General features: G+C 42.4%; 1 protein-coding gene across 4 annotated transcripts in view; it reads right to left on the reverse strand.

Moving 5' to 3' along the window:
• The window catches only part of CSPP1 (centrosome and spindle pole associated protein 1), a 124,656-nt gene extending 104,781 nt beyond the window's left edge, over positions 1–19,875 (reverse strand). For 3 of the 4 annotated variants that reach the window (XM_088471485.1, XM_088471486.1, XM_088471484.1), the window contains exons 1-2: positions 19,667–19,875; positions 8,926–9,037 (exon numbers count right to left, since the gene is read on the reverse strand). In XM_088471485.1, the coding sequence (XP_088327611.1) occupies positions 8,926–9,024 (99 nt within the window). In that variant the 5' untranslated portion in view covers positions 9,025–9,037; positions 19,667–19,875. The remainder of the gene's footprint in view (positions 1–8,925; positions 9,038–19,666) is intronic. The other variant, XM_088471487.1, reaches the window with a different exon arrangement.
• Positions 19,876–20,340: the final 465 nt, after the last annotated feature.

The raw sequence follows: 20,340 nt of genomic DNA on the forward strand, positions 1-20,340 counted from the left end.
AAAAAGCTCCCTGCCCTCCAGAAGGAGGGCAAAAAGTGCCCTGCCCTAACAGCCTGCGGGAGCCGTCCTCACCCGCGGGTCGCAGTGTCCCGCGGGTGAAGAAATGTGCGGTGACCTGGTCACCGCCCGGCATCTATTCTCACTGTCTGCAGGGCTTGGGGGCTGCCCGGCGTGTCCGTAAGTGCCGGGCACTCCCCCAAGAGTGACGAAAAGGGGACAGGTCTTATAGACACGCCCCCTTTCCAATGGCCACGCCCCCTTCTCGGGCGCGCGCAAGATCGTGCCCTCTCTAGCTCCGGCGCCCTGCCTCGCGCCGGAGCTAGAATGAACACTACATACATATCAGTTTGGACTCAATTCAGTACAAAAGGTAAATTTTTATTTATGAGTACGGACACCCCCCTTGAGGATGTGGTGTTGGAGGCATGATATGCCCATCCCACCCAAGGGCATTTCAACTATAGAATTCTGCTACCCACCAAGTGGGTTTCCGTCAGACAAGCAATATCAGGACTGTATTGTTTAAGGAATCTAAAAATTAGTGACAGCTTAATCTTGTCATTAGCTCCGCGAACATTCCATGTCAATAAATTCACCATTCTTGTAAATAACAAAAGTATTTATCAAAAATACAAATCGATCCACACCAAACCCTCCAACCAAAATAATATGATCACACAAAAAGTGGTGCAGTACAGGCAAAAAATAAAATAAAAAATACCATTCATAACATAATCCCAAAAACCGTCCCCTCCCTGTATACTACCCCAATTGTTAGTATACCTAATCCCAAAATACAACATAACAATAACTACCCACTATACCATAAAGCCAGCTAAGTGATGGAGCAAATGGAAAACAAAAGCAACTTCTCCAACATTTTTAAGACCAGTAGAGCATAGTCTAGAATTCCTATAATTCAGTACGTTACCGTTTGACATGTATTAGCAAATATAAACATATTGGAAAAAAAAGCTGCTGCAGTTTACATGTATCTGCATAATAGTTAACGTTACCTCAATAGATATAACTGTGCGCCTACAATGATTTAGAGCAAACAACTTTACATATTAAAATAAAAGTAGCCCGACTGCGGGCGAGCAGAAATAAAGACATCAATCAGGAGCCAGTTGTCTGGCGCCAGGTGCCCTGCGATCCAACCATGCTGCAGCCTCACGAGGGGTAAAAAAAATTTGGACTCTCCATCGACCACAACTCTCAATTTAGATGGAAGCAGCATGGCATACTGTATATTAATTTCACAAAGACGTCTTTTGACAGGTATGAATTTAGCCCTATCCTTCTGCACATCAGCGGCGAAATCTGGAAAAACGGATACTTTCACACTGTTACGTTCCAGTGGACCCTTTATCCTAGCCAAGCGGGGCACAGATTCACGATCAAAGTAGTGCAAGAATTTTGCTATGAAGGTGCGAGGAGGGGCCCCAGCAATCATTGGTCTAGCAGGAACTTGATGCGCCCTTTCCACTGCGAAATGAGCAGAGAAGGAATCCCGACCAAACGTATCTACAAGCCATTTCTCCAGAAAGGCCTCAGGGGACGACCCCTCCTCTTTTTCCGGTAATCCAACAAAGCGGACGTTATTGCGTCTCAGGCGACCCTCTATGTCGGCCATTTTATTCTGCATTGTAGATAGCTGAGAGGTTAGGGCGGATACTTGCATTTTCAAAGGAGCTTGTAGGTCCTCCAGGGTGGAGATGCAAGTTTCAGCTTCCCCAACTCTCTCGCGGATACGTTGCACTTCCTGACGAACAAATGACAAATCAGCCTGTACTTTCCCTATTTTGTCAGAGAGCCTCTGCTCACTTGAACTGACTGCCTCCAGAACCTGTTGGAGGGTCACTTCTGATGCTGATAAAGAGGAGGGAGCATGAGATTGGGAGTCCTGATGGGTCGGCTGAGCATCTTTAGCCAGCGAAGGGGGACCCCTAGAGTCATCGCCGAAGGGGGCTGAGGAGTGGATGATCTGGAGAAACGCTCCAGTCTAGCAGCTGCTGCAGCAGCATGGCCAGATTTTCCCATATTGGCAGTGGAAGAGTTACACAGCTTGCAGTTTTCCGGTTCACCAGCAGGGGGCTTACAAGAAGAAGGGAGCACAGCAAGAGGTACAATGGCCGCCACCCCCGCAGGGATCAACTCCAAAAGACCAGCAAGCCAAACCAGGCCACACCGATCAGGCAGGTCTGATCGCGGCAAGGGGCTCTCAGGGGGAAGTGCACCAGGGCATATAAGGCTCTACTTCCCGCTAGGTGTCAGCGCTAATAGCCTGACCACAGCGGCACCTCATGCACAGCCGCGCTATCACCGGAGACCTCACAGACGGCACCCGAGTCACTCCTATGTCCCCGGCGCCCGCAGACTGGACCACCGGAAGCCTGGACTACAGGGGAAGGTAAGGCACCCCACCGGAATCGACCCACCGGTCACAGGATAGGAGAAGAAGGAGGTTTAGTTGGAGAGGCTGTAGACAGAGCGTCCAGCTACATCGCTGCCATGGTCACGCCCCAGTACCTCTGAACTAATTTAATATGCCCCTAGGTCAAGGATCTTATTGTTCACTTTTTTTTTTTATTTCATTTTCTTGAGGTTTTTGGGAACTTTTTCATATAGGAGTATGTTGGAGAAGACAGCCTGGAATAAAGCTACAATAAAGTTGTAAAGGTTGGGTCTGTACATTTATTTTGGAGAAATGTACTCCTTGGGAACGTGTATGAGCTATGGAGACAAAATAAACAATGTTGCTGAATTTTTGCTTGCCTGTTCACATCATGCAAAAAATATGTGCCGAATTTGGAATGCGTTTTCAATATTGTATAGCTAAGTCACCTAGAAGGAAACTAAGGTATGTATTATCTCAATGTGACATCAGGGAGAGGAGCAATAAAGGAAAAACAAGGACACTCGGCGTGTGCAGCAGGCTTCTCAAGACAAAAATTACTAGATGTACAGTATATAATATTTTGGAACAAATATATTTTTAGGTACTGTTTATGAACTATGGAGACAAAAAAAAGTTATCGGAATTTGCACAGGCTCCTACTCATACTATATGTATATCAATATATTGCACATCCCGAACGCAAAGTTATATATGTATGTATATATATCAAGAAGTATTTCGCAGGACAATCCAACTATTATTTTGCAGTAATCAGGCAGCTTATCTTGACTCATGAAGTTGCAGTATACATGTAAATCCAGCAGATGGCGCACCAAGACAAATACTAAATATCATAGAGCCGCTACTCATTTTACTTGCAACCTTTCAGTGTTATTGTAGCTTAAGTAGCAACGGATTTGGGATCTAAACGATAGTGCAACTGGACTTCCAGCACACAGCATTTCACTGAAAGTTGGTGTTCCAATCAGGCTTCTGCAGAACTTGAATCCGTCCAAGTTATGCAACGGAACCAGACTTAAAAGTCACAGCTTTACAGTGAACCTAACTGAGGCACAGATTCTAACGGGAGCTGGAGCCGGTGAGACTGTGTTTATACCACGTATACCCCTTATCCCCAACAGCTTTCATGTTCAATTCAAGTGGCTGCAGTTTACTGTAAGCATCTGCTTCACTATGACGATCAACAAGTGGCAGGGACAAATGCTCAGGGCTGCAGGCGTAGATCTCAGGACTAGCTGCTTCTCCCATGGGCAGCTTTATGTGACTTGCTCACGAGTTAGCGTTCTCGCTAGGCTGTTTTAGCGGGGCGCCGCGCCCTGCCCTATTTCTGAAGGGCAGAAAGCACCCTGCCCTCCAGCGCGGCGCCCCGCTGAGACAGCCTGCGAATTCTGTCTCCACCCACGGGTCACAGTGTCCCACGGGTGGTTAAACGGCAGCGCAGCCGGTCACCGCCGGTGGAGGGATGCCGGGCGCATGCGCATCCGTTCAGCGCTTGGGGGCTGCCTGGCATGTCCGTAAGTGCCGGGCCCAACCCACAGCAGTGAAGAAAAGTGGCCAGCGTCATAAAGACACGCCCTCTTTTCTTTGGCCACACCCCCTATTAGGGCGCACGCAGAAGTGCCCTAGCTCTAGGTCCGGCGCCCTGCCTGCTGCCGGACCTAGAGTGAACACTACGGGTTAGTAGCCCCAAGCATCTTTGTGTGTTCACCCCTGAAGGAAAAACTGCAAATATTGTTTACATTTTGTCTAAAATATAATATATACATCACAATATTAGATGCCACTACTGTCTTTGTAAAATTAGTTCCTTTGAGCAGTAACAGACATCCACACATGTGAAGCTATTGGCAAACGCTAGTATAAATATATATACACACACAAACACATTGCTCAATCTCACCAGCATTTGGAGAGTACAATACCTAGGATAAAAGCATATGAGGAGAAAGAAACATTTTTTAATTATTCTATACATGACAGTGCCATAGTTTCAGTTTAGCTCAACAAATGTTATGAAATCTGTTCCATAAGCAACAGAAGAAATTGGTGCTGGCCATTTCTGCACATTTACCTGTAGGAGAAATGACAAATGTCCACCTTAGACTCTGGAGCCAACATACACTGGAAATGTTGATGTCTAAGGGTCTGATTCAGTACGGATCGCAACTGCGATTGCAATAGCGATAACGCATGCAGTCTCACTGTGATAGTATGCTAATCCTCTGCTATCACTATGCCATCGCAGCATAACATAAGGCCGCCTACCTTACCTTACACACATCCGTAATACTTAGCAAGACTGCGAAACTATCGGTAACAGCGAGTACAATCGCAGGCCCATGCAAACTTGCACAAGCTAAAGACCTTACTCAGGAAGTGATAACCTCATTGCGCGCATTGAAAGCCCAAGCTGCGTATGGCATTGCAGTGGCCAATTTATACAAACCCCTGTAATGGCGTTTAAACCTCACCCAAACGGTAGTTCCTGTCAATCACTCTGCGATGGGTCTGCGTAGTCACTGCGATTGCAATGGAGAGCTCGCGCACTGCGATGTATACGCATGCGCAGAACGCAATAATCGTCCGACTGCATGTGTAATCGCAGTTGCGATCGCTGCTGAATAGGGCCATAACTACAAGGTAACTTATTTAAACAGGCACAATTCACTGTCTGGGAATAATCCTGACTTGTTGGTAGTGACCATAACAAAAGGTTTCCATGGTCTCTTATTTGGGATACAGAGTGGATCAAACATGCAACCGCGACACATAATAGTGCCAACCATATAACACTGATCAGTAGCTAATGCTTGGTACATAATGTATACTGCATGTAACAGTTACTTGTCAAACAAATATGTGTTGCAACCCAGTAGTGTGTGCCAAGCACTCATTGTGTTACTTACTGCCCTAGATCATATCCACAAAAAACAATCAGTAACTATTAAATCAATCTAACATAAACAAGCATAAGAGTCTCGTTTGTGAGGTCAACAAACATAAGTATATACATAAGTGAACGATCAATATCAGTTCTGCAAACTTGCAGAGAGATGCTTATGCGGGAGCTTTAAGATCTATGTATTGGTTGACAAAACCAAACTACCACATACTGTACTACACTGTATGGAAATTAGCTTGAGCACTGCAAGTCTACGAGTGATTCATACTTAAAGCACCTAGATACTGGAAAGGATACAGATTAGACTTCAGAAAGAATAATGCAAGAATTGCTTGATATCTTAGCTTCACAAATAAGATGTGAAATACTTAAATATTTGCATTTGGCAGATTATTTGAGTGTTCTGTGTGATGAAAAAACTGGCAACTCAGTTTTGAAGCAGTTCCTTATATACATTAAATATGTCTGTCATCTTAGATTACCGTTAGTTTTATATCAACATGTAATACAGATTGAGTCTCCCATATCCAAATATTCCAAAATACGGAATATTCTGAAATACAGAATTTTTTGGCATGACTCAGATACTGAAACCTTTGATTATTGATGCTTCAAAGTACACAAACTTTGTCTAAGTAGCAAATTATTAAAAATATTGCATAAAATGACTTTCAGGCTGTATGTATAAGGTGTATAACTGAATTTTATGTATGTACACAAACTTTGCTTGAGCCACAAAATAATTGAAAATATTGTATAAACTTACCTGCAGGCTGTGTGTATAAGGTGTATATAACATATAAATGCATACTGTGTGTATATTGGGGTCCCATTCCCAAGATATTTCAATATGGTATGCAATTATTCCAAAATACGGAATATTCCGATATCCAAAATACCCCTGGTCCCAAGCATTTTGGATATCTGAGACTCAACCTGTATCATTGATTGCAAAACTGAAACTAGAACAAAATAATTGAAAACATTGCCAATATAGGGTTGAACAAATCTACCTTGGTGGGTTCTGATGGAGCAGCTGTTATGATTTGGAAGCACAGAGGAGTAGCAAAACGATTAAAAGACTAAACCAACAGAGGTATGGTCAACTGTCATTGTATAAACCACCACCTGGCTCTAGTACCCAAGCAGCTGCTTAGGTACCTTATTTAGTAAATTAAATTATAACGATTTCTTAAGACAACTGTTCTTCTCTTTTCAAAATTCCCCAGTTAGAATGGCTTGTTTAAATGAGATCCAAAATATACTGAACAGTACTTAACAGATTAAATTTAAAATGGCTAGTGAGACTGGGTGGCTGTCTGTTGACTTTGCTGTACAATCTTTGGGATCAATCCAATTAGCCGCGAATACCCCTGCGGTGGAAGTAAAAGTGCGGCTGTATGCCACACTTATGGTACTGCCACACTTACAGATTGTGCTGCATACAAAAATGTGCGAGTCCGGGGTGAGATTGGGCCAAGAGAGGGGCGAACTGCAGTGTCGTTGCCGGCGTTTCGATGCCATTGCAAAAGCGACTCGCACCTTAGCGCCTAATTAGATTGAGCCCTTTAAGAAAATCCTTGGCGAGTATCATTGCTGCACTGGATAGAGAGGCCACTGAACGAAATGACATCACAGATGAAGGTTTAAGCAAATATATGAAAAGATACAATTTTGTAGCTTCACTTATGATGCTTTCAAAAGTGCTACCTCGTTTGTCTAAAGTTTCTCAAAGGCAAGATGTTACATTAACAGAAAGAGATCCTATCTTAGACGCTACAAAACTGTGCATTACGGAATTGAAACACACACCTGCTACTCATTTTAAAAGTCTCCAGTGACATTTTGCTGGTGAATGGTCAGACCTTTGAATAAATGTTCTGATGCTAATGTTTTTAAGATAAATATCTACAGTAAATACATAAATACAGTTATTAACCACCTAGAAGCAGGGGCGTATCTATAATAGGTACAGGGTGTGCATTGCACACGGGCCCCTGGATCCCGGGGGGCCCACACCGCACACCCTACACCCATACATCTAGTACCACATCGGCTGGAGAGGCGCTACACAAAACGCCTGGAAAATGGCCGTCCCGAAGCATACTGCAAAAGCAACCAAAGAGTTTTTTAAGGCTAAAAAGTGGAATGTTATGCAATGGCCAAGTCAATCCCCTGACCTGAATCCGATTGAGCATGCATTTCACTTGATGAAGACAAAACTGAAGGGAAAATGCCCCAAGAACAAGCAGGAACTGAAGACATTTGCAGTAGAGGCCTGGCAGAGCATCACCAGGGATGAAACCCAGCGTCTGGTGATGTCTATGCGTTCCAGACTTCAGGCTGTAATTGCCTGCAAAGGATTTGCAACAAAGTATTAAAAAGTGAAAGTTAGATTTAGGATTGTTTAGTTTGTCCCATTACTTTTGGCCCCTTAAAAAGTGAGAGGCACATATTGAAACCGTTGTAATTCCTACACCGTTCACCCGATTTGGATATAATTACCCTCAAATTAAATCTGAAAGTCTGCAGTTAAAGCACATCTTGTGTGTTTCATTTCAAAACCATTGTGGTGGTGAATAGAGGCCAAAATATGAAAATTCTGTCAATGTCCCAATATTTATGGACCTGACTGTATGTATGTATGTATATATATATATATATATATATATATATATACACACATATATTTACATACATACATATACATACACACATGTGTAAATCTCAGCCACGTCCGGCTGAAGAAATATGCATAACATTACAAACACTAGAAGCTATTACCATTTATTTTTTAAATCCCTAAATGTGAAATTAAGTGACTTGTAAATGAATATATTGTTAACCACGTTATGTGTTATTTATTGTGATGCTTAAAGTATGTATATATGATATGATTTATATTAAAAGTATTTTGATAATGCAATGTCATGATGTGAGACTATTCACATAAATTCCATTGGTTGAGAGCCCTATTTAAAGAGCTTAGGGTGAACAGACTAGAAACTGTCTACCTACCAACTTACATGGCTAGCAGATACATTTAGTGTGATATGCATTGTTACCAAGCTTTTCTTTTGTGAGTTTTCTACCTATCTTTTTAATAAATGTAATATATTTGGAAACAGTATTACGCTATAAGATATATATTCTGTTTGAGGTAATCTACAGAATATGTGCATGATAGATAATACATGGTGAAAGACATCATCCACATCAGAGAAACATATATATTTCTTTCTTCTGGTACGAGGCCTTATGTCACTTTATTCATTGAGCACCAAGGTGTCTAATTGGGCAATATTGTACTAGGGGTGCATCTTATTTTTTTGTTTTTAAGATTTTCATTGGACACTTTGGATGAGTGGTGTCTTACAGGAGTGCTGCCCAATGTATGTATGTATATGTCAATTGGATTTAATGGTGTTTATTGTTAGCACCAGCACCTTCACTATGTTTTTATATATAACATTTTAAACCTTATAAACAGCATATTTATATAACAGTTCTTGGATGTTATGTTAATCATTCTTTAATAAGGTGACAGCACTTGTTAGGTTTCATTGAGAATATAAAGCCATTAAAAGCATAATGAATTTACCCTGATTTCCATGTATGGAGGTTCCTTTTCCAGTTCAGCCTTGTCTTTTGCAAGCTTTGCCCTTTGAGCTTCAATAAAATGGTCTAATTCTTCCACCATTTTGGAAATGCACCTATTAAAATAAAAGTACATTGTATTTTATTTAATTTATATTTATTTTGGTAAATAAATAAAACCCTGCCATCTTCTCCATTCATCATGGATCACGTAAGGTCATCAGCCAGAGAACACTTCCGCCCTGGAATCTAACAAACACATACAGTATCAGGTAAGAAAATCTTTTTATGTACATAAACATGAGGATCCAGGGAGTGTACAGGAGACATATTTGTAGTATGAAGGACCTGCTTATGGAAGAAGAGGAAGGAGGACACTTGTAGTAAGAACTTTTACAGATAGTGGCATATGTCAGGGAGAGGACTGGAACTTACAGATTCATTGCAGGGAGCATGGATGACATCTGATAAAGTAAAGGAGAAGGAAAGCAAGATTTAGAGAAGATTGGTTTGCTAGGAATGGTTATAGAGTTTTGATGGAACATTGATGGGGATGTGAGATATGTAGAAAAAAATATCTTAAGAAGGACCGTACAAAGCGTCACTGTTACCCAAAGCAACCAACTTCTTTATATTGTTTGATTATATGGATTAAGCATATTTTGTTGCGCTTTACAATTGGGAATAAAACAGTAATAAAACGAGACTGGGTATTGACAGAGAAGTAAGAGGGCCCTGCTCACACACTTACAATCTATAGGATAACAAGTTTACTATATAAAGATGCAAATTGCATATTGGTCCAGCCAGATTGCAAGGTCAAAAGTTCTTAGTGGGCTATATGAACACACAGCAATGTTGGTCTGAGGTTAGAGCAGTGGTTCCCAAACTGTGCACTCTGGCACCCTGGGGTGCCTCGGGAGACTTGCAGGGGTGCCTCAGGTTGGTGGTCCAGCACCAAATCAATTATTTATGGCCAATGTAATGTAAATTTGTGGACAACAGAAGTGCAAACCTGGTCACCCACTACATAAATGAACCTAAGAATGACATGTAAGCACAATTTACTTCACTTTACTACTTCACTACATTTTTTCTGAATTTCTTAATAACAAACTTTTGGCTTAGGGGTGCCGTGAAAACAATTCTGATGCACAAGGGTGCCGCGATTCAAAAAAGTTTGGGAACCACTGGGTTAGAGGGTTGTGTGTGAGTGTACAAAGAAAATACATGCAAGTCTTGTGTGAACTGCTTAAAGAGGAGGTAACTAGGTAGAATAGCTTATGAAGGTTACGTGGGTGGTTTAGGAATTTGTTAAGCTTGCCTGAAGAGGTAAGTTATCCAGGAATACTTGAAGGATAGAAGATAATTGTGCGAGGGAGGGCATTTCACAGAAAAAAGTCCTGTAACAATGAACAGGAGTGGGTAATGAGTGTGGATGAGAAACGCAGAACTAGAGCAGAGCGGAGGTTTCAAGTTGGGTGATATTTTGAGACAAGTGAAGAAATATATTTCTTCCTCAGGGTCCACAGGAATTACCTTGGGGGTATGTGGTTACCTTGGGGGTATGTGGTTGGAGTGATCCAGACACCAAAAAGTTACAAGCTTTAGCTCCCAGGATGCACTGGGTACTCCTCCATATATACCCCGCCCCTGGCTACAGGCATTCAGTTTATTGTTTGGTGCGCAGCAGTGCACTTTATGAACAGGGGACAGCTTCGGCAGTGCCAGGCAAGTGTTTTTGCCTATGAGTAAGCAGCACTAGACGTCCGGATGGACATCCGTGCTGCTGCTCCGTCTACCCCCGCCGGCGCCGCAACACCAGGGAGGGAACTGGTGATTTCGACAGGCGTCAGCGGAGTGACGCTGAGCCCAGGACTGCTGCCGGTAGGTAGACTGCTTCCCCCACTAGACCACCGGGGTATGAAATAATGGCAGCCGGGGATAAAAGGAGGTGGCCAAGTACAGCCAGTGCACCCGGTGAATCCCTAAAGCCTAGAGGTAGGCTCTCCCCGGCGGCCCCTCCCCCAACCCACACACTGGTCCAGAGAAGAGGTTTCCCGGAGACTGTATTGTTTGTATGAGAAGAGAGTGATCAATAGTGTCAAATGCAGCAGGAAGATCCAGGATAATTAGAAGTGAGAAATGGCCTTTAAGTTTAGCAGTGATGAGATAGCTGACCACTATAGACAGTGTAGTCTCTGTGGAGTGTTGGGAACAAAAGCCAGAGTGAAGTGGGTCCAATTGGTTGTGTAAGGTAGGAAAGTTTTGTTCAGAATAGAAGTAATCACTCCATGCTTGAATAACGAAAAATACTAGTAGAGAATGAGAAAGATTACAGAAATACACACTGAACTATAACTGCAAGGAAATGTCCAAATTTTAAACCCACAAAGCTCATAATGCCTGTTGTAAGAGAATAACTTAAACCTATCTTTTGATTATTTTAATGCCAAGGGGGCGATTCATATTTCTCACACCCACTGCTGGCCGTCTATACGAATAGAAGCCCAACGGAGCAATTTAATTGTTTCTGTGTTCAGGCTAAACAGTCTTAAGTAGTGGTTAGGGCGCCCAAACCACTATTAAGGCGCCCCAAAAAAGGACTTTACACACATTTCTTCTCACATCTCAGGAGGCTGTGAGTAGAAATGTTTCATTCCCATCGCCCCACTCTCAGCAGGAGGCATCTAAAACAACTGAATCACCCCCCAATCATCTGAACACAACCTACGAACCAAAAATATTTCTTTAATTGTGCAATATGAGTATTGAATGGTCAAACTGGCAAGTGATTAATAGCGATGGCGCAGCTAAGCAATAGCTCACAGCGCACCGTTAAGTCAGCAGCATTACTGAAGGTGCCTACACACTAGACGATGTACTCACGATGCAAAATCGTGAGCGATTTCCCTTGGACTCTACCCAGCAGCTCCCCAGCACTCCTGGACACGGTATGCAGGAAAAACTGCACAATGTGACACAAGATCTATCGTGTACGATCTAACGATTTGCAGATCTTTAGATCATACGTGATAGCAGAGACACAGATGCTTGCACGGATCAGGGAGATCCGTAATGCATGCATCTGTGTAAAAAAAAATCAAGTCTGGGGTGCCCTGGACAGGGGGCCCTTTTATTTTGGGATCTCCGGCTTGGGCTGACTAGCGGCCAGGGGTAATGCTTTGGCTGAGGGTCCCGATGAAAGGGTTCCCCTGGCTGTGGAATTATCCCCTCCCCTGCTAGAAACAGTCCGGTGTTCGTTATGGAAATTACAGGGGACCCCTAAGCTTTTGGTGCCCTGTATTTCCAGAACCAAGACCGGATCAGAGCCCAGTGCTGATTGTGCTAAATACAGGGGACCCCTATGTCATTTGTCCCCTGTATTTAGTACAACCAGTACTGGGTCACATAAGACCGGGCTGGTTGTGCTTTGGGATGGGGTGGGAGGGGAGCACGCCTTTTTTTTTTCTTTTTTTTCACTTTGTATTAATTGTTTTTTTAACACAGCATCATATACGGATCCGAATGACATATCGTTCAGGCGTAAACACTGAACGATATGCCACCAGATCGTGTAAGAGATTGGCAAATCTTAAGTGCTGTATACAAGATCTGAAGATGCGATGTACGACCTGGTACGTGCATCGGAATCGTGATTGTGAGCAGATAATCACGATTTGGATATATTTTACACAATTTGTTGTTCCGACGCATCGAAATTGGGCAAATCGTGTAAAATACCGTCTAGGGTGTACGCACCTTCAGTCGGCTTGCAGCTATTTTAGACATCCACTTCATACCCTTTTGTCCTATCATCCCAGAAAGCTGATTATCCAAACTATCCTCATCCCCAATTAGTTTGGCTAATCAGTGTTCTACAGAAATATATCTGCTGCTCCTTAAAGATAAATAAGCAGCAAGACTGACATAAAAGAGGGGGAAATTATAATAATAACAACAACAACAACAACAATAATAATAATATACTGTTGCTAGATTGCTTCTCTTTTATATGATTCTAACTTACAATCACATTGTCTAGATGAGCAAGTGCTGTTGGTGGCAGTGATTACTATACATGTTCTTTATTGTCACAGGACAAGATATAAATAAACATTGTTCACTATTAAAAACTGCTAAAACTCTTAACTGAAGGTCTGCATTTTATTCTGGTGGGTAACCAAAGGGTTATTCCACAAACAAATAAAGAAAACAAACAAACACAAAAGCAATACCCTGAAGTGGGAAAGGTGAAATCTTCCATAAAATGGTATTTCAATAATAATACACTTTGCAGTGGTCAGGATAAATATTTATAAGCCTGGTATGCTGATCATCCAGGAGCGGTTAGGATAAGGAGGAAATCATGCGTACAGCTGGCTGATTGCCTTTACAGCTCCATGGCAACCGGATAACAACAAAAAACGGAGAGCTACAGCAAACATGATATACCCTTGTGCAACAACAGGGAGAAGGATCAGGGAACCTCCTATTCTGTTTCTCTAGTATTCCAGGTTCCGCACCCATCATACCAACAATTCAATGCCATTTATATCCTTACAGCAAACAACTCTACAGAATATGAACCACTGTCACACACTGAGAAGGAATGTAACATTAATGTGTTACATATATGCAAATGTAGATTAAGATATTTTACTTATACAGCAGCACCATTTTGCGTTGCATTGTACAAATATTTCTTGTACGCATAATAGTGTTCATTCTAGGTCCGGCGCAGGGCGTTGGACCGTAAAAAGGGCACTCTCGCGCGCGCCAAAGGCCAGCAGAAATGTGCGATAAGTCCTGGTTTTGGGTGCCCAACCAGGACTTTACACAGGTTTAGCCGATTTACGTGGCTAAACCTGGTCTAACGGGGTGCAACAAGTGCGATAATGGACAAAAAACAATTGAATTGCAACATTTGGGCGCCCAATAATTACCGCGCCTTAGAAAAAATGAATTGCCCCTCCGTATTTCCACAAGCAGTACTGTTCAGGCAAAACAACGTACAAGCTAAGGAAATGGACATTTAGGGGGGAATTCAATTGTTAGCGCTGGGCATCTAACTAATGGGCATCTATTGGAGCAATTCAACTGTTGCTCCGACCAGACGCCCATTAGTATTTTCCACGCCCAAAAGGATGGCGTTTAGACGCGAAAAGTGGCTAACGGCACCCCATCTAAAATCCTGGTTTAAGCGTCTAAACTAAGGACTTTTCACACCTCCGGAGGCTGCGAAAAATTTTTACTGCTGCGGCTATTGGGCGTCTGATCAGAGCAACAATTGAATTGCTCTGATAGACTTAAGTCGCCCCAAAAAAACAATTGAATTCCCCCCTAATGCAGACACGACTCTATAAAATAGCACATCATTAGAATATGTGCCTGGTTTATGCCTAGTTATTATTGTCAGTGTGTATTTGCAGGTGATAAAAATACAGCTCCTAACACATATATATGTTTCTGGAGGTCTGCATGAGCCACTTGGCCTACGCCAGACCATTGGCGCAAATGTGTTTGAGGTCATTGAGAGCATGTACAATGCAAATGTGCGCAATTTGCATTAAATAAAACTACAAATACACTTTGTGCCTCATGTCTCTGCAATGTCACTAGGTGCTGGCTTAATAATGGTCATAACCAGAGATGCGCAGTTCAGTTTTTACACAAATTAGCGCAAGTTCGGATTTATCTTATTGGCTAGGCAAAACACGCGAGAGCCAATATGATGCCGTTTTTGAGATCCGGACATAACTGAGTAATGGGGCCCATCCATCAGCGATGGATTGCTGCGATGCTGCAACCCGGCATCGCAGAAATCCAACATGTTGGATTTTCCCGATCGCAATCAAAAAATGATCGCGATTGTCAAATCGGGGACATTTAACATGTAATATTTCCATCGATGTTGGCCAGCCAGCGTTTCCACCCGGCAGATCTGCATTTCCGATCGCGTCGCAGGATCGCGGCAATACCGGTCAGATGTATGGGCACCTTGAAACTGAATTGCTCATCTCTACTGGAAAGTATATTATGAATAATGCCATACAGCTGGAAATAATGAATAACAGAAATACAGTACACAAGTTATGTCTGACTGCTTTTCTGACAATAATAATAATAATAACAACAACAACAACAACAACTTAATAATCCAGACATTGAAACATGATGTTTTTGACTGACACGCCCACATTGGATTATCATTACAAGGCCGCACATTTAAACCAATTAGGAAGGTAAAATCAGTACTTTTGGCAAATGCCTGACCCTGGCAGACGTGCGACTATGGGACAAGCTTAGTCAACCTTCAACAAATTTCCTTTGATGGATTGCCGAACATTTAATTAAAATCCAAAAGCTCTAACGATATCGTCAGGTTGAACAGCAGGTTCGGGCGATGTGTGAACAATGACCAGTGGGACCACGCATCGATGTTCATTGACGGCATAGCCACTGGACGCTATAATGAATGATATAGTTATCGTTCATTCTATCATCTAGTGGATACGCAGCATAAGACTTCTACAGGGTGATTCAACTGTTTTAGACAATTGCTCCGTTTGGACACCTAAAGCAGCGGGGGGACATTTCTTCTCGCAGCCTCCTGCGGTGTTAGAAGAAATGTGTGTAAAGTCCTTTATCTTGGGTGTCCTAACCACTAAGGTGCTTGTATATGCGTAAAATACTAATGGGCGCCCGAACAGAGAAAAATTAATTAATTTATACATCGGGTAGCTATTTGGTTAGACGGGCAGCAGGGGGCGCAAGAAACATTCGAATCGCCCCCTTAGAGTTTAATTTTTCATTAGTAGTTCAGTGGCTGCATCATTTATAACACAGTAATGCCACTATTTCCCTGGGGAAACCCGACTCCAATGTAATATGCTAGATGGTTGCACATGTGTATAGAGATGTGGACCAGAGGGGATGCAGCAAAGCTCTTCACTGGTTCCACACTTAAATAGTGGCAATGTACAATACATAAATGATGCAGATTAAAGGGCAGATAATATAATAGTGTTATTGAGTTATGTGCAGTTAGAAGAGAACTCGTGTATGCTGTAATGAAATAAAAATTGTATATTTATATATTTCTGTACATAAATATATTTACTAGTTAGAAATGAATGTGTGTCTATACAGCAGACCAGTGGCGTAACTATAGGGGATGCATTTGTCATGGGGCCCGGAGGCTTTGCAAGCAACCCACTGCACCCTGCATAGTGTGATAGAAGTGTATCATCATCAGGATTTGTAGTCATGCCCTGCTAGGTTAGTGTGCTTATGAGGACAGCCGGCAGTACATGTACAATGTCTTACATGGGGAGGCAATCACAGAACAGTACCAGCGATGGCCAGTACATGGCTTGATAAATAGGAAGAATACCATTTTGGACAGGATTCAGGGTTCTTCTTGATAAATAGCACCACTAAAGTCTTACATTTGTAGAGCATGTAAGAGAATTGCATTATGATCATGTCATGTGGGACTGTATAGTGGGGACGTGTCCCATGTATGTACAAAGTGATTAAATCATAAAGCCTACAGACTGACTTGACAAGAACAAAGAGCCTGCGGAAAAATTTTAAAAAGTTGGTAAGGATGCTGGAAAATGCAGACCCTGGGAACAATACATTGTACTTACACCCACTTTGTGTGCACAGAGAAAAATGCAGACACACGACAGGGTGACAGTGTGCATCTAAGGGGCGATTCAATCGTTTTCACTAGCAGCTGTGAGTAATGGGCACCTAACAGAGCAATTCAATTGTTGCTCCGTTTTGGCGCGAATAGCCGCTGGACACTTTTCTGCTCGAACCCTACTGAGGTGGCGAGCAGAAATGTGCGAAAAGCCCTTATTTTGGTTGCCCAAACTATTGTTTGGGCGCACTGAACAGAACTTTACATGGGTTTAGCCATTTTACGTGGCAAAACCCGGACTATTTGGGCTTGATATGTGCGAAAAGGCATGGGCGCCCCCAAAAACAATTGAAAATTGACCCCCAATATCCTGTCATATTAGATGGAAGATTGGGTGCAATAAAACAACTGAATAACCCCCTATTTATTTATTACCAGTTATTTATATAGCGCACACATATTCTGTACCCCTTTACAGAGAATATTTGCAATTCACATCAGTCTCAGCCCCAGTGGAGCTTACAATCTATATTCCCTACTATATGCTCACACACATACACACTAGGGTTAATTTTTGTTGGGTCCCAATTAACCTACCAGTATATTTTTGGCGTGTGGGTGCACCCGGAGGAAACCCACGCAAGCACAGGGAGAATATACAAACTCCGCACAGTTAGGGCCGTGGTGGGAATTGAACCCACAACCTCAGTGCTGTGAGGCAGTAATACTAACCATTACACCATCTGTGCTGCCCCATGTGTCCACAACACTCCTATATGTATCAGTACGCACTTCCACCAGCCCTATCCCTGGTTCAAGAGCTATATCTGAATAAAGGTGTATATCTGTGTGCATACAACACTGCTTAGTGCGCAGTTACGCCACACACCCTTGCTATACTCAATCTACATGTGAATGTCCTGTTACCACCCACTTATATCCTTTCAGCTACACCGCTCCGGAGCGTGCCCAGTGATAAAACAAAACTAAAAAAATCCGTCAACAGAATTGACTTGCATTCAAGTCTGTATCAGTCACCCTACGTATAATATAATGCAAGTCTTCACTATGACAAACAGCACTGCTTAACCTTAATAGTAAAAGTAAACAAATAACTAATGAAAGGACAAATAACCATATAAATATTGTTTTACATGGATCTTAGTGACACATCCTCTGCTACACTGACAATCTACACAGCCCAGTCATATACACAGAGAGCTACATACAGTCATCCTGTATAATATACAGTTACCCCATATACCATACAAATACACTCTGGGCCCGATTCAATAAGGAGCAATCTACAGATGTACCCACATACATTATCATCCGTGCGCTACACAATGCGGGAGCTCCGTATGACTCAGTAGCGCAGAGCATCTTTTCGTGAAACTTTTTACCTTCAAGTGCGTCTTATTCTCACAGTGATGCGAATAGATAGCACAAGCAAAAATGATATTAGTGTGATATGATAGCGCTGCTATTTTAATGCGCAGTCTCTCCAAAAACCTTATGATTATACAAAGATCCCAGTGTCTTTTATTACAAAGTGTCAGTTGTTTCACTTTAAAGCTGAAAAGATTTGGATCTATTCCTTGAATTTTGTCACAAAATGCTAGGTCTTGAATCCATCCATCAAAGAAAAATCTTTTATTAATTCCACAATATGGATCTCCGTAAGGAGAGATTTTTATTTTTTTCCAAATGCCAATAAAAAATCCTTCTATATCTCTGACATCTATTCAATCATAGTTCTGTTATCATAAGAAACAGTGTCCCGCTGTATCATAAAAATTGTCAATTTGTATTCTCCAATTAATAGATATAATCATCCACTACATATATAGTCACACCCTGTATATGATACAGTCACCCCATGTATATCATACAATTACCCCCCCTGTATAGCACATTCACCCCTGTATATCACACAGTTACATTATGTATACTAGTCTTCCCCTATATCATAGTCATCTTCATACAATCACTTATATATCAGAGTCATCCCCTATATAATACAGTTATCACTTATCTTCTATAATCTACAGCAGTGGTTCCCAAACTTTTTTGAACCACAGCGCCCTAGAGTATCAGAATTGTTTTCACGGCACCCCTAAGTTTGTTATTGAGAAATTCAGAAAAAAATGAAGTATGTAAGTAGTGAAGTAAATTGTGGTTACCTGTCATCCTTAGGTTCAGTTATATGGTGGTGGACAGGTTTGCACTTCTAATAGCCCACATATTTACATTACACTGACCATAAATAACTTGATTTGGTGCTGGACCACCAACCTGAGGGACCCCTGCAAGTGTCCCGAGACACTCCAAGGTGCCACGGTGCACAGTTTGGGAACCACTGGTCTATTGTCTTATGTTAGTTATTCTCTAGTCTATATCACAGACATGAAGCATATTATAAAGTCACCCCATATATCATACAGTAACCTCATAGTCACTCCCTATATCAGTCACCCCATATATCATACAGTAACCTCATAGTCACTCCCTATATCAGTCACCCCATATATCATACAATAACCATCTATATCATAGTCACTCCCTATATCACAATCACCCTGTATATCAGTCACCATCCCATATCATATAGTCACCCGGTAGTGTCTAGATGCCCTTCACGGAGAGCACCCTCTATATTATAATATCATACAGTCACACTCTATATCACCTTTCTTATATCATAGTCACCTTCTACCATACAGTCACCCTCTGTATATATCATAGTCATCCTCTATATCATACAGGTACCCCCTATATTGTAGCATACAGTCATTCCCTATATCATACAGTCACCCTCTGTATATATCATAGTCATCCTCTATATCATACAAGTATCCTCTATATTATATCATAGTCATTACCTGTATCATACAGTCACTCTCTATATATTATTATTTATTTATTACCAGTTATTTATATAGCGCACACACATATTCCGCAGCGCTCTACAGAGAGAATATTTGGCCATTCACATCAGTCCCTGCCCCAGTGGAGCTTACAATCTATATTCCCTAACATACGCTTACACATATACACACTAGGGTTAATTTTTGCTGGGAGCCAATTAACCTACCAGTATATTTTTGGAGTGTGGGAGGAAACCGGAGTACCCGGAGGAAACCCACGCAAGCACAGGAAGAATATACAAACTCCGCACAGTTAGTACATCATAGTCACCTCGGCTGCTCCAGCCGCTCCTGCCCGGTGCCCGCTGCCGTATACACAGTCTGAGACGTTACTGCTGTGTCTCTATGGTGACAGGCACCACCCCCTCCCTGCCAGCGGCCACTCTGTACACGGCTGTGTCACAGCGCCCCCTGTGCCGCGGAGGATTTCACACATCATGGTCACTGTGTCCTACTACAGTGACTCCGCTCCTGTCTGGGTCCTATTGGCTCCAGTCTCCTGAGTAATCCCCATTCACGTACTCAGCGCTGCCCACTTATGTCATTATCACATACTCCTTTTATTGTCAGACCTGTAACAAGGACAAGCCTGCAATGTGTATGAGTCGCCAAGAGGGGGCGTAGTCACTGACACAGTCACCTGTACAGTCTGTTACGTTTAGCCTCACAACGGGTCATACCATTGTAACAGTGAAAGGGGACAAGCGACAGCCAATGGCCAGCAGTTCACCATAGTTATAGTCTATAAGTTACACCGCTGCCGTGCTCATTCCCTATCTGGTATAACCAGTATGCGGAGTGGTGTCGGCCGATGACAGATGATTGGTAAGGACACATCCGG

Source organism: Taudactylus pleione, unplaced genomic scaffold (genome assembly GCF_031769625.1).
Source record: "Taudactylus pleione unplaced genomic scaffold, aTauple2 ptg000114l, whole genome shotgun sequence".
Lineage (NCBI taxonomy): Eukaryota > Metazoa > Chordata > Amphibia > Anura > Myobatrachidae > Taudactylus > Taudactylus pleione.